Here is a 14378-nt window from a genome sequence, read left to right on the forward strand (position 1 = left end):
AAATTATAGGTTAGCAGAAGCAGTGTGATTGTCTACAGCTGCCTTTCATGGTTTGGCCTGGGACCTCCGTTGTTTTGGGCTTTTTTTAAAACCACAAATGCCGAGGTATATATGATGCCTACATCATGATAGTGCATCACGGAAGGAGACATAGTATATATATGTGTACATGCCTGTATCAGCAGCATAACACTTCATGTCATACTGCTCACAGTGTGACATTCTGGTTTGAGAACATGAGCGTCAAAATGTTGGACTAGCTAGCCAGTGGAAAATATCGGAGGATATTTAAAAAACTGGTGGAGAGTGTTCCATGGAAACTAGAAGCTGTCCTTAAAATTAAAGGTTTCAGTTCACATTAGTTTTCCTGTAAATAAAGGTTATTTGTAGATATGCAGGTGTCTGGATATTAATGGTATGGCAGTGTATAGTGAATACTTTTATTATTATCCCAGCTTGAACTCAGGGTTATTCTTGTATGAATATACATTTCTTTTTGCTGTCCCTAGATTAATAATTATGCAACAGTATTTTTATCACCAGGTTAAAATGAATTAGCATTTGTTCAAATAAATTCTGCACTCTTTTAATATATAGAAGTAGTAATTTGTATTTTTGTTTCACTTAACCATCAATTTTAAAATCAGTAATAAATAAATAAAATGAAAACATATGACCTACAAAATTATTTCTTTATAGATTATCATTTTCAACATATTGTGTAAAATTTAATGAACCATGCATTCAGAAATATATTTGGAAAATTAAATGCACTAGGCATAATCCTTATGGGTTTTGATAATTAACTATATAATATTGGTGTAAATACACCATAGTTAACCCATATATTTGAGCTACGATTGTAGCGTAGAAGGCATTGTTTTAAATGTATCTCATAATGTGGTTGCCTTCACAACAAGATAGCTACTATTGAATTACTTCAAATAAATAACGCTTCTCTAGTAGAGAAGGCTACTGTTATTTATTTTAAGCGGCACCACCACCCAGACGATCGTTTCGAAGCTTTTTGTATGTATGTATGTGAATATCTACTCGATTATCCACTTGTCCCTATTAGACTTAGAAAAGCAAAAAGTAGAGGGAAAGTTATAGTAGGAGGGGAAGAGGAAACGAAACGATTCAGAAGAATGAAAGGGACAGTAACTCCTTCAACTCACACCACTCAAAAAAACTCATAAATTCCTCGAATAGGCAACGCTTCTCCAGTAGAGAAGACTGTTGTTACCTATTCTCGGAAACTCCGTGATTATCTGGCTCCCCTAGCGACCGTTTCAAGACTATTGGTCTATCATCAGTGGGCGGGCAGGTACCCAGGTAATACAACAAGCCATCTCAGTTGCGAAGTTATATCCACATTATGAGAGATGCCAGAAGGGTGTGGTGGTAATGTATTTGGAAAATTAAATGCACTAGGCATAATCCTTATGCGTTTTGATAATTAACTATATAATATCAGTGTAAATACACCATAGTTAACCCATATATTTGAGCTACGAATGTAGCGTAGAAGGCATCGTTTTAAATGTATCTCATAATGTGGTTGCCTTCACAACAAGATAGCTACTATTGAATTACTTCAAATAAATAACGCTTCCCTAGTAGAGAAGGCTACTGTTATTTATTTTCAGCAGTACCACCACCCAGATGATCGTTTCGAAGCTTTTTGGCTTTGTCATCAGTGGGCGGGTAGGTACCCAGGTAATACAACAAGCCATCTCAGTTGCGAAGTTATATCCACATTATGAAATATAATACAGTTGATATAACTTGTTAGTTTCATGTATTAATATGAGTACAATTTTCTTCTTTTTTTTTTTTGTGCATTAATTTTTTTCGTTACTGCAACTGCTTTACGTACATTTCCTTTGAGTTTTTTTTTTTTTTTTAATTTCCCTGTGGAAAATTGTCATTAAAAAATTCATCATCACGCATATTATTTAATTTTTTTGTGAAATGGTGCTATCCCTTGCACCATTGCAGACAATGTCGTTGGTGTGTTATTATGATATGGAGTACCATCATATTGAGGTGGGGGGAAATGAGTTTGAGCATAATCATTTAAAAATGTGGGAAACATAAGAGGATGTAATATGGAATTTTTTACTTTATCTTTTAAGCTTTTGCTTGTTTCATTGAGCAAATCCTTCCGTACCATATTTACAATATAGACTAAACAGTGCCATTCATAATTTTTAAATAAAGTTTTTCTTTTGCTGTACTGAATTTTTCTGTAGAACTGTTTTGCTCAATTGGACTTATATAGCACTAATTAGGGAATGTCAGCTGGGACCTAGAAATAGCATTATAGTAAAATTTTTATTAAAATTATATTTGTTTAATGGATTTTACGTATTAAAATGTTACACATTATTTTTTTTTAATTTATTGGAAACATAAAGTGTTTTTTGTTATATGATTATTAGCACAGATATCAACAGATAATAATAGTCCTGTAGCAATGCCCAGCTCACCATCTTCACAGATATTTCCTCCTAAACCTTCACTATCACCACCACCACCACCACAATCAAGATTTGATATGAAAAGAGATAGTGATTCAGATGGTAAGTTTTTATATAAACTGTGTTTTCATTTGTGCATGCACATACAGGTATTCCTTGATAATAGGGGTTAGAGATCAATGAACTTTCACGATTGGCAAAATTGTGAATAGCAAATACAGTAAACTCTATTATGGAATAATAGTGAGAAAGGGTCTCCATTCTTGTTAGATGTCCATTAACGAGAATGATTTAGGACAAAGGCTGGCTTTTTCCTTCATCCTCCTTCCATATAATTGCAATTTCAACACCTTCTGAATTACACTTCTACCGGATACAACCATTCCTGAAGAAAACCCCAGGTAAGAGTATTCTTCTGCCTTAAAATAAAATATATAATATTTCTAAAATTTAATATTCCTTTTAAATTTCCAAAAATAGCCTATACTACCCTTTTCAAAAAATCCACAAAGTTTATTTTAAATCCATAATGAGATCGCATATCCTCTACAAGGAAAAATTACAGTAAATTATTAGCATTTGTCCAATTTTACGAAAATTAGCAGTCTTGACTACTCAGGTTGTCTGTCCAACTGTCTAATAAAGTTTCGAGACTTTAGGACCTCCACATATTTTTTTTATTCTATGTCATATGTCCATTAACTTGAAAGATTTTTTCAAGATCATTTGTTGCCCCACGTAATTGAAAAGTTAAACCGTTACTCTGTGTATGTATGTATGTATTAGAAACACTGAAATGAAGTTAAACAATAAAAAGAACAAGCTTTTGTTTATCTTGACTTTATTGGTTGATACCAATAAAGTCAAGTAATTAGCAGAAATACAGTAAGTAATTAGCAGAAAATAATTTTTACAGGTATCACTATACCATGACTGAGTGGTGGTGGTGTCTGGAAAAAATTTGTTCCGAGTTGGTGCTAAACAGCTGAAGTTGAGATACTGGTCAATTTTCATAGTCCTTAAAAACCCAAATTTAACTCTGCTTTTACCAATGTTTGACACTCCCCCCCCCCCCCTTTTCCACACTGTGTTCCTCATAAACACTGGAAACAGACATACCTGAGTAATTTCTCTAACAACTTGAATTTATGTGAAATTTTCAGATGAACATGCTTTCTCTTTTCATTAGTTTTCGTAAGGCTATAATGTTACACTGTAAGTGTGGTTATAATAATGAAGCGCTGAAATTTTTTAATAATAAAGAAACAACACGATATGATAGTAAACTTATCCATGAATAGACTAGGGCACCTGCCATCTGCTGCCATGACTCACAAGTTCCTAGTTTTACCTTATCTCCTGAATACACTTTGGTGCCAATGAAATTTTTCCATGTTAAATCACAGCCTGTAAATTCAATGGTTTACTGTACTACTGTACTTCAAGTAAAGAGAAATGAGGGATTTACATTCCTGGCTAGTTGTCCAAAAAAAAGAAAAAAAAAAAAAAGTGCAATTTTTAAACAATAGAAATAGGGAAAAATTATATACATATAAAACATGACTTACATTATGTCAATGGTGCCTCCGTAGCCAGGTGGGCAAGAGCAGCAGTGCATAGAACACGCTTCTTGATTAGACCGGGGTTTGAGCCCGTGCCCACCACCAATACGGAGGATGCGCAAAGGTCAGGGAATGACCACCGCATATCCCGCGGAGCAATATGGCCTTAATTGCTAATGCTCCTAAAAACCAAATAAACAAACAAACAAACAAACATTATGTCAAGTCCTTTATTTGTTTAAGGCTGTGTTTTACAAACTTAAACAGATATGGGGCTTGATAAATATTCCTGCTGCCTCATTACAAGCCCTCTATGTACTTGAACACATACAGGGCTTGAGGTGTTACATTCATGTGCAAAAGTTATAGAAGTTTTATGTTTTTCACTGTATGAAACCACACATACTGTGTGTGTGTGTGTGTGTGTGTGTGTGTGTGTGTGTGTGTGTGTGTGTGTGTGTGTGTGTGTGAAACTGGAGAAACATATTCCATATATAAATTCAACATTTAAATTTCATACCACTGAAGCCTATTTAAATAAATAGGCTTCAGTGGTATGAAATTTGATTATTATTATTATTATTTTATTTGATTATTAATAATCATAATAATCAGATATATCTTATCTTAATATTAATAAAAATAATAATCAGATATATCTTATCTGATTATTATTTTTTTTTTTTACAGAGCTGTACATTGAAATAAAGCAAGGAGTTCCTCTCTGGATGATTGTTATACAAAAGTGTCATCTCAATGCTATGAAAACATTTCCAACAGACAGGAACATGTAGCCTCAGGAAAGGTGGAGGCTGTGCTTAGGCAGTAAAATTAAAAAATTATCAATGCACAGCCTTAACAACCAAATATAGCAGAAAATTGTTTGTTTGTCTTGTATTGGGGTTCTCATTAGTGATAGTGTCATTCTTACTCTATTAAGTATATAGTGTATCATAACCTTAAAAATGGAGTTGCAATATTAGGCAACCTGGATTTGAACTAAGATAGCCCTTTTGTAGAAATTTGGAGCGAAATATATACAACAATATTTGTTGATAATGAAAAGGAAGTGAAACACCAAAAAGCCAGTGAGTTGGTATGTCTCTTTATGGCCCTAGGATTTTCACGAATTAAGAAAATTTTTCACAAGTGAGAACTCTGAAATGCCATGCTGATGAGATGGGATGGTATGGCTGCTTGACTGGCTAAAGCTATACAAACTGAATTGAAAATTAATAAAATGATGGTTGCCTGGTGAAGAATAAAAGGAAATACGTGGGAAAAAGGGGAAGGAATTTGGCTGCTGATGCCTCATCTTTTCCTGCTGCCCCATTTTTGCCTACTGGTGAGCCACATTGCACACCAGTGGGCAATGGAGGAACATATTGTTTCAATAAGCCTTCAACTCTGCAAAGCCTGAGTTGAGCAGCTGTAGCTCTGATATTAAGACAACCATTAAGCAAACACAATCCTGGCCAGCAAGGCACTCAAAGCTGTGAAAAATTGTTTTCCAAAACATTGAAAAACCAAGGTTTAGATAAAGGACAAGATTTTAAAGTGGAGTGTGCAATAAAGGATTCCATTCCTACAAGAATAATTTTACATTGTTACAATCTGTGCAAATATTGAAATCGGAAGTTTTGAAACAGTAACCCGACCAAAGAAAAGAAATCATTCATCCCGTTTCCCATTCTTGTAATGCAAACAATATGAGGTTGGGAATAGTCGTGAGATAAAGGCTCCATTAGAGAAGAGACAATCACCAAGTTGTGATCTGAGGTACCTGAAGGACCACTCTACTTAGAAGGGTTGTTTGTGAGAAAAAGGTCAAGCGTGTTGGCTGTATGGTTGGGATTGTCCAGTATTCTTGTAGGTAAATGAACAATCTGTGCAAGGTCATTAGAAATTGCAAAAGCCTCAGCATCTCGACCAGCTGGGTCAGTGTGACTAGAAAACGGGAGCCAGCTTCAGTTGTGAACATTAAAATCACCAAGGAAAATGGTGATTTTAATGTTCACAACTGAAGTGTTCACTCTATTAGGAAAGTTGGCCTGGAGAAAGTCAAGTTGCAAAGAGAGAAAGTCAAAGAGCTCCAAGTGATTAGTGGAGTTGGGAGAATGGTAGAGACAACAGATGAAATTGACACAATGAGGTAGAGAGATTTTAAGCCAGAGAAGATTATTATTATTATTATTATTATTATTATTATTAATGGCCATATGGTACAAGGAAGCCTGAGGCTTATGCGGCACCAGCCAAAAAAAAAAAAAAAAAAAAATTCCCAAGTTACCCCCTGAGAGAGAGAGAGAGAGAGAGAGAGAGAAGTAGAAAGGAATCACCAAGAAAGAGAAGAATGATGATATCCAGCTCAGGACCCTGGGTTTGCCAAGCCCATACTCACTAGATGTGAGCCCCCGGGGTTAAATTGAAAAGAGGAGATTCCAAATTACCAAGTCTCTGACAAGGAATATCGGAATGGACATATGCACAAGTACCACCTTTGAGGCGAAAGGAATCATACAGCAAATCATTTGGGCAACTGAGATGAGCAGTAGTTGAATCAACTGATAACCGAGATTCTGTCAGAAAAAGTACATGGGGTTTGGCAGAATGCAAGTGGAAATGGACATCGTTGAGATTAGAATTGAGACCCCGTATATTTGTGAAATGAACTAGGAAGTGTTTTGGAGGGTTAGATCTTTTCACAGATAAGCTTACTCTATTAGTTTGACAGTTCATGGTGTATTCAATAGTAAGAAAAAGTGGGTGGGACATGCTGTATGAAGTAATGAAATTTTTGGATTTGGCATACACATGGTAAGAATATACCCACATCCTTGACATAACGTGGCCTCGACAAAGACCCCCCCCTCATGCACACTACTCAGACTCCCTCCACCATCTCTCTCACCATCTGGCAGAGTAGAGGTAGCAAGATTATACACTAACTGATCCAGAAGCTTCCTAAAGAGTTACCAATAGGTTCGGTCCGGTGTACTAACTAGCGACCGGCCTGCAAACACCGTTTTAGAGCCATACTCTTGAAATGTAAGGAAGATTGGATCTCGCCATGATGTTCATCATAACGTCAAAAGTCATCAGTCATTCTGCATGATGGAAGAGAAGGGTTGACCATTACTTAGCTCTAGACACTAAACATGGGTTCCACAACTTCAAGCCTCCAATAAGCAAAGTGGTGGTATTGCACCGGTTGATGAGAGTTATCTACCACCTAGTATTGCCTGGTAACACAGAGGGGCGACATTCCTCCATGTGGTGTGGACGCCACACCTCAATCCCTGCTTATGTTGGTTCACACCTGGGTGGTCACCCAGTGTGCTTGTGCATGGAGGTTATACCCAGGATTACTAACAGTCCCACCATCATGAAGGTGCAAGCAGATGATTTGGCTGTCACAGACCATCCGGACTCTGCCGAAATTGCATCTACTTGACTTGAATGTCTCCTGAATATCAGTTCTATCAGCGTTTTAGACTCCCAGGTAGCAAGTACAGCTTGTCTGGCCTATCTGAGAGAATGTCTGTGACAACCTCAAGAACATATAATAAAATAATTAATTCAATGCCAGTAGCATTGCAATTTTCTTAATTTTTATTCTTAATTGCTTATTCTTAATCTTATTCTTAATTTTATCCTTAATCTTCTTTGCAAATTCTTAATTTTCTTTATTTTACAATTATTCAATTTATATTATTATTATTGCTGTTATATTATTTGATTGGGGATTCCACCTTGTGACGAATCCTCTGATTGGGGATTCCACCTCGTGACGGATATTGCTACCAATTACACAGGGTGGTGGTTGTTGTTATGTCTGGTGTTACTGTTGGTCGAGGAACTCTATCCTATATGTGTTCAGGATTGCGACTTTCTGGAGTTCCTTTTAGGTGTTTGCTGGGAGACCTATTGCTGCTAGGCTGTGATGTAGGGTCTTGGGCACCATACCTGCGGTTGACATGATAATTGTGATGGTTATATATTATTATTATTAGCCATATGGTGCAGCGAAGCCTGAGGCTTATGTTGTACCAGTCAAAAAAAAAAAAAAAAAGGGTTGCCCTGAGAGAGAGAGAGAGAGAGAGAGAGAGAGAGAGAGAGAGAGAGAGAGAGAGAGAGAGAGAAGTAGAAGGGTGTATATATACAGGGTGTCTTAAAAATATTGGTACAAACGTTTAGGGGAGGTACATAACATCTAAAAGAATATGAATCGCATAGGAACCCATAACCGGAAATGTCACGGGAAAATAGTAACAAAGGCACAAGAAGCAGAAATGACACAAGACAGTAATTAGTGGCAAACATTTATTTGACATAATATTAACAATGGAGTATGAGATGGATGCATTTCATGATGTTACAACACATGCTTAAAGGTTCCACCATGAGACGTGATGCATGCGTGACACTGACGCAGCATGGATTTGCGGACACGGTCGAACACACCTGGAGTTTCTTTAACAATAGCAGCAGTGCAGATGAGTCTCGCCACGAGATCCATTTCCGTCTCCACAGGCAATTCATACACGATAGATTTGAGGGCCCCCCCACAGAAAGAAATCAAGGTTCGATAAATCAGGTGAGCGTGGGGGCCAGGCAACAGGTTCACCCTGGCCAATCCATCGATGCCCAAAACACCTGTTGAAATGGTCACAAACACACCTTCCATAATGGGCAGGCGCCCCATCATGCTGAAACCAAATGTTGCATCTCACATTTGCTCGAACATCGCCAAGTAACTCTGGTAGAACTTGTTCAAGAAAGATCTGATGTTTAGCAGAGTTCGTGCGGGATGCTAACGACTAAACAGTCACCGACCATACCTGCCCACACATTTATTGCAAAGCGATGTTGTGCCACTAACGATGTCACTAACAGAAGATATATTGTGAATGATGTTACTGTCCTGAATAAGGTAAATGTTGGAAGTGATCACAGAATGGTAAGATGTACACTTGATATAGATGTAGGAAAGGAAAGGAAAAAACTGACCCGAGTAAATAATACAAAGGTCTTTGAGATAACAGAAGAGGAGAAAAAGCAGTATGTACTGGAACTTAAGAACAAGTATGAGCTTCTGCAGACTGCTGCGAACCAAGATATTGACGAGGAATATTACAACTTTTTGAAAGTGATAAAGCCCAAGAAACCTATAGGGAAAAAGAAATCCAAAGAAGAAAAAATTAGTCAAGAAACACTTGTCATGATGAACCGAAGAGACGACAAATGAAAAGCAAGAAAAACACTGACAGGGAGAAAATTGAGTATACTCAGTTATGCAAAGCCATTAGAAAGAGACTCAGAGAGGACATAAGAAGATTTAACACAAGAAAAGTAGAACAAGCATTAAGGGAAAACAAAGCATTTAAATCAGCAGTCATGAGCAGTAATACAGAAAGACAAATGATACTGAAACTGAAGAATAGCAATGGTATACTTATAAACAGCAGAGAAGGCATAATTCAAATAGCAGAAGACTACTATAGAGAATTATACAAGGAGCAGGGGAATGATGCCAGCAGTGGGGAAGATGGATTGCAAAGTAGCAACACATACGACATACCCAATATTCTTCCTGATGAGGTAGAACATGCATTGAAGAAAATGAAGAATCAGAAAGCCCCGGGGGAAGATGAAGTTACTGTAGAGTTGTTAAAATTGGGAGGAAGAGACATAACACAAAAACTGGCAAGGCTCTTCACAAAGTGCATTAGAAAAGGTGTGACACCTAAGCAGTGGAATAATGCAATCATAGTTTTGCTGCATAAGAAAGGAGATAAATCAGAAATTGGAAATTATAGACCAATTAGCTTGCTATCCCACATCTACAAGTTGTTCACAAGGGTCATTACTAACAGATTAGACAGAATACTTGATGAGAATCAACCGAAAGAGCAAGCTGGCTTTAGGACAGGATTCTCAACTATGGATCACCTTCATGTAATATCACAGCTAATGGAGAAAGCAAATGAATATAAAACACCATTATGCCTGGCATTTGTGGATTATGAAAAGGCATTTGACTCCATACAGCATAAGGCAATGTTTCGGGCACTGGAAAGACAAGGCATTGATACCCCATATATTATGATTTTGAAGAAAATATATAAGAGTGCTACCTCCTTTATTAGACTAGACAAAGACAGTAGGAAATTTAAAATTGAGAAAGGAGTTCGACAAGGAGACACAATATCTCCGAAGCTGTTTACTGCTGCCCTTGAGGAAGCTTTCAGAAGATTAGACTGGTCGCAGAAAGGAGTCAATGTGAACGGAGAGTACCTAAACCATTTACGATTTGCAGATGACATTGTGGTCATTAGCCACGATCCCAACGAATTAGAGGAAAATCTTAATCAGTTATGCACAGCTAGTGAGGATTTTGGACTAAAGATGAATATGGCTAAAACAAAAGTAATGATGAAGAAGTATGCCACAGAAAGGGAAATAAAGATTGAAGGAGCAGTAATTGAAAAGGTGGAGTCATATACTTATCTGGGACAAGTCATTAGCTGTAATTATGATAAATGGCTGGAAGTCAAGAGAAGAATAAATTTTGGATGGATAGCATTCAGGAAATATAGTCACATACTGAAGAGCAATATCCCAGTTTTTCTGAAACGTAAAATAATGAACCAATGTATACTCCCCACCATGACTTATGGAAGTGAAACTTGGGCACTCACCAAAAGAATGGAAGAGAAGCTGAGAACTACACAGCGAAGAATGGAACGAATCATATTGGGAATCAGACTCTTAGATAAGAAGAGAAACACATGGATTAGGCAACAAACTCAAGTAAAGGACATTCTTATCAGAACTAAAGAACTAAAATGGTCCTGGGCAGGACACATAGCTCGAAGACATGATGAGAGATGGACTAAGAAAATAACAGAATGGTATCCAAGAGGAGCTAGAAGAAAACCTGGAAGACAAAGGCGGAGATGGATAGATGAAATTCATGAGTTTGTGGGTAGTAAATGGATGGCCAGTGCTCAAAACAGAAGGAACTGGAAAGTTGCTGGAGAGGCCTTCATCCTGCAGTGGATTGAAAATGGCTGATGATGATGATGATGATGTTGTGCCGCATGGGGGCGCACACCGTTTGGGTTGTTGTGAGCCCGCGCATGAGCATTGTGCTGATTGAATAAGCCTTCCCGAGTGAAATAAGTCATCCATGAACAAAACATTGACTGGACAATTCAAGCCTTGAACACTTTCTTGGAGAAACCACTGCACAAAAGCCACACGTGCAGGATGATCTTGGGGGAGTAGTAACTCAACCCTTTGGAGATGAAAGGGGTGTAAGGAATCGTCGTGCCAGACACACTGTACACTGCAATGAGACACTCCTAAGGCAGAAGCAACGGCACGTGTGCTAGTAGTAGGATTATTCTGGACGGCATTCAACACACTTTTTTCCATGGCGGGAGTTCGCGTTGAATGTGTTCTGCCCACACTACTACTGTTACCTCTAAATGACCCATAATCGCACAAATTTTGATGCACACGCGCAAACAAACGGTGGTCCGGTACATGTCTGTCTGTGAAGCGCGTCTCCCTTAATTTGCAGGCACCTCCGTAGCCAGGTTGGAAGGAGCAGCAGTGCATAACACATGCTTCTTGATTAGACTGGGGTTCGCACCCGTCACCACCAAATACGGAGGATGCGGAAAGGTCAGGAAATGACCACCGCATATCCTGGAGCAATATGGCCTTAGTTGCTAATGCTCTAAATAACAAACAAACTAACAAACACTAAATTCGTTGAGTGGCTCATCCATTGCCCTCTGCTAATCCATACACTAGGTGCATGTCTGCCAGCTCACAGTTCGTATATCAATGCATTCTCTTTGTGCGGCGACTACTGCTTGAATGAGTAAACCAGAAATTTTCCCTCTCGCAAACTGATGAACAGTGCCATGTACCGACTTATGGTGATGTTTCCGGTTATGGGTTCCTATGCGATTGACATTCCTTTAGATGTTACCTACCTCCTCTAAATGTTTGTACCAATATTTTTGAGACACCCTGTATGTATATATATATATATATATATAAATAAATAAATATAAAGAATCTTTCTTTCTTTTCATATTATTTCCTAATCTAACCTTTAAAGTTAGGTCAGGAAATATAAGGAAACCTTTTCTATTATTTCCTAACGTACTATTTAAGGTCAGGTTATGAAATATAACAAAAAATAAAGAAACCTTTTCCTTTTTATAATATAGTGAAAACACTCGTGAACTCCAAAATTCTGCTTTTAATAATGAGAAAAAACATAATGAAGAACATAAAAAATGAACAGAACAGTTCTTTTTCAAAAAAAAAATCAATTTTATGAATACAAATCATATAGTTGCACCTCAATAGCTATTCGTAATTTGATTAATAATATTCTGAAAAGTATCTTCATGATTTTTCCCATAAATTTGACGGCACATATATTCATTCAAGTGACCCATCAACATATCTTTACTGCTGCCATTTAGTCTTTTAGTCACACTTTTTAGTCTCTTCCACTGGGCTTCAATGTTATTCGTATGTGTTCCTGTATTTGGATCTACAAAATGTTCCTTATGTTTCACTGTTAAATGTTTGTAATTCTTTTTTTCTAAAGCCGTAATATGCCTATATCCACTCCATTCATCTGTTATATGATGGTAGTGTATGTTTTTTTTTTTTTTTTTTTTTTACTACTTTTTGAATAATGCATAAAAGAGTTTTTGCTTTCTGATTTTTTATGAATTTCACGAACCCTAATTTTGATTCTCTTTCAAATACTCCAAACACCCATTTCTTCTCTGCAGTTAAATTTCATTCTCTGTGATGTTTTGGTTTTACCAATATGGTTTCATCAGCTTCTACAGTTTTCCCCGATCCACCCAACTTAATGGAGTTTTTTAACAACTGCAATTCACAAATATCTCTTAGTTTCTTATAAAACTTAATTGCTGCTACTTTCGAAATCTCCATATGGGATGCTGTCATAGTTACTGGCATGCACTTGACCAAAAGTGTATAATATACATTATCTTTTTTAATGGAAGTTTTGTATTTTCCATAAAACTATGTTTTAATTAAGAAACTTGTGGAGAACATTTTTTACAATGCCAGAACTTTTCATATAACTCTTTTTGTGATTCATTTAGTTTAAAATAATCATTGCACTTAAAACATTACAATTTCAGTTTTATTAATTTAGTTTTCATCAAAAACTCAAGCAACGTTATATTTTCCTTACAAATTTCTTCCATCTTTAAAAGATTCATCGCTACTGTTACCTATTTACTGTTCCTTACAAAACTAATTATGCACTGTTCTTTATTCATAAATACACATCATAATGCCAACCAGTGACTACACAGTATCTTGTCATCTGTCACACCCACCACCAATCATTTCATCACATGTCACACCTACGTGTCAATCAATATATTGTTCTCATCTTCTGCTCCAGACTGATAACACCAACCGTCTGTTTACCGAGCGAGCAGCACTAGAGTGCAGTAGTGGCAAACAATTTGCCCAGTAAGTTACCTAAAGTTTCCTGTGGTTCTCATGTTGGCTTTCTTTACCTTAGCCAGAAATCCAAATATAGCTCTTCAATTCAACATAAATCACATCGATGTACCGAGGTCATTACTCCTAGGTATATTAAAGAATGTTATTGTAAATTTATTTTACCAAGAGTTTTCAAATCTTTTTGTTTTGGAAATTGATTACCATAGTAGGTTAAACCAGAAGGAAGATTCTGATTTAGTCGTAGGCTTTTCTACTGTCAAGTTTGTCGAGAGAGTCTAAAAGAAGAGAAGATGCTGTTCTTTTGCTCATTTAGAAAGTGTGTTATGGCTGCATGTGAATACATGGTGTACAAGTTCCCACTGAAAAAATTTTATTCTTATAATACTGAGGTAGTGCATGATTTCCAGCTTTTAAATTTTCTGTACCAGTACTTCTTGCAATCATTATAGATAAAGCAATGATGTTTTGGAGCATCAGTTTCAGTGTGAGGGCCTATCAGATGCTATTATGAAAGAAAAAAAACGAAATTGATGTACATTAGTCCTTGTTTTGGTAATTGACAAATGTACAAGGAACCTTGATAATTTGCCAATTATCCCAAATCATACTTGGCATTTTAACAATTCCTTGTAGCAGTGCCGAGTGTGCAAGAATATTCTGCCAGGTTAGAAAAACAAAAAATGAGTTCAGGTCTTTTTTCTGCTGAAGCTTTGGAAATGCTCCTGGCTGCTATGTCTAGTAGCAGGACCAATGTTATTAACAAAACTTTGACTCAACATTTCTGAAGCAG

At 36.9% G+C, this 14378-nt stretch overlaps 1 protein-coding gene across 2 annotated transcripts in view; it reads left to right on the forward strand.

Moving 5' to 3' along the window:
* Nucleotides 1-14378, forward strand: part of l(2)gd1 (lethal (2) giant discs 1) — a 518195-nt gene that overhangs the window by 135704 nt on the left and 368113 nt on the right. For both annotated transcript variants that reach the window (XM_090373359.1, XM_090373358.1), the window contains exon 6: nucleotides 2445-2585. In XM_090373359.1, the coding sequence (XP_090229485.1) occupies nucleotides 2445-2585 (141 nt within the window). The remainder of the gene's footprint in view (nucleotides 1-2444; nucleotides 2586-14378) is intronic.

The sequence above is a fragment of the Mastigoproctus giganteus genome, chromosome 5, assembly GCF_048544385.1.
Source record: "Mastigoproctus giganteus isolate SK-2022 chromosome 5, ASM4854438v1, whole genome shotgun sequence".
In the NCBI taxonomy this organism is placed as follows: Eukaryota; Metazoa; Arthropoda; class Arachnida; order Uropygi; family Thelyphonidae; genus Mastigoproctus; species Mastigoproctus giganteus.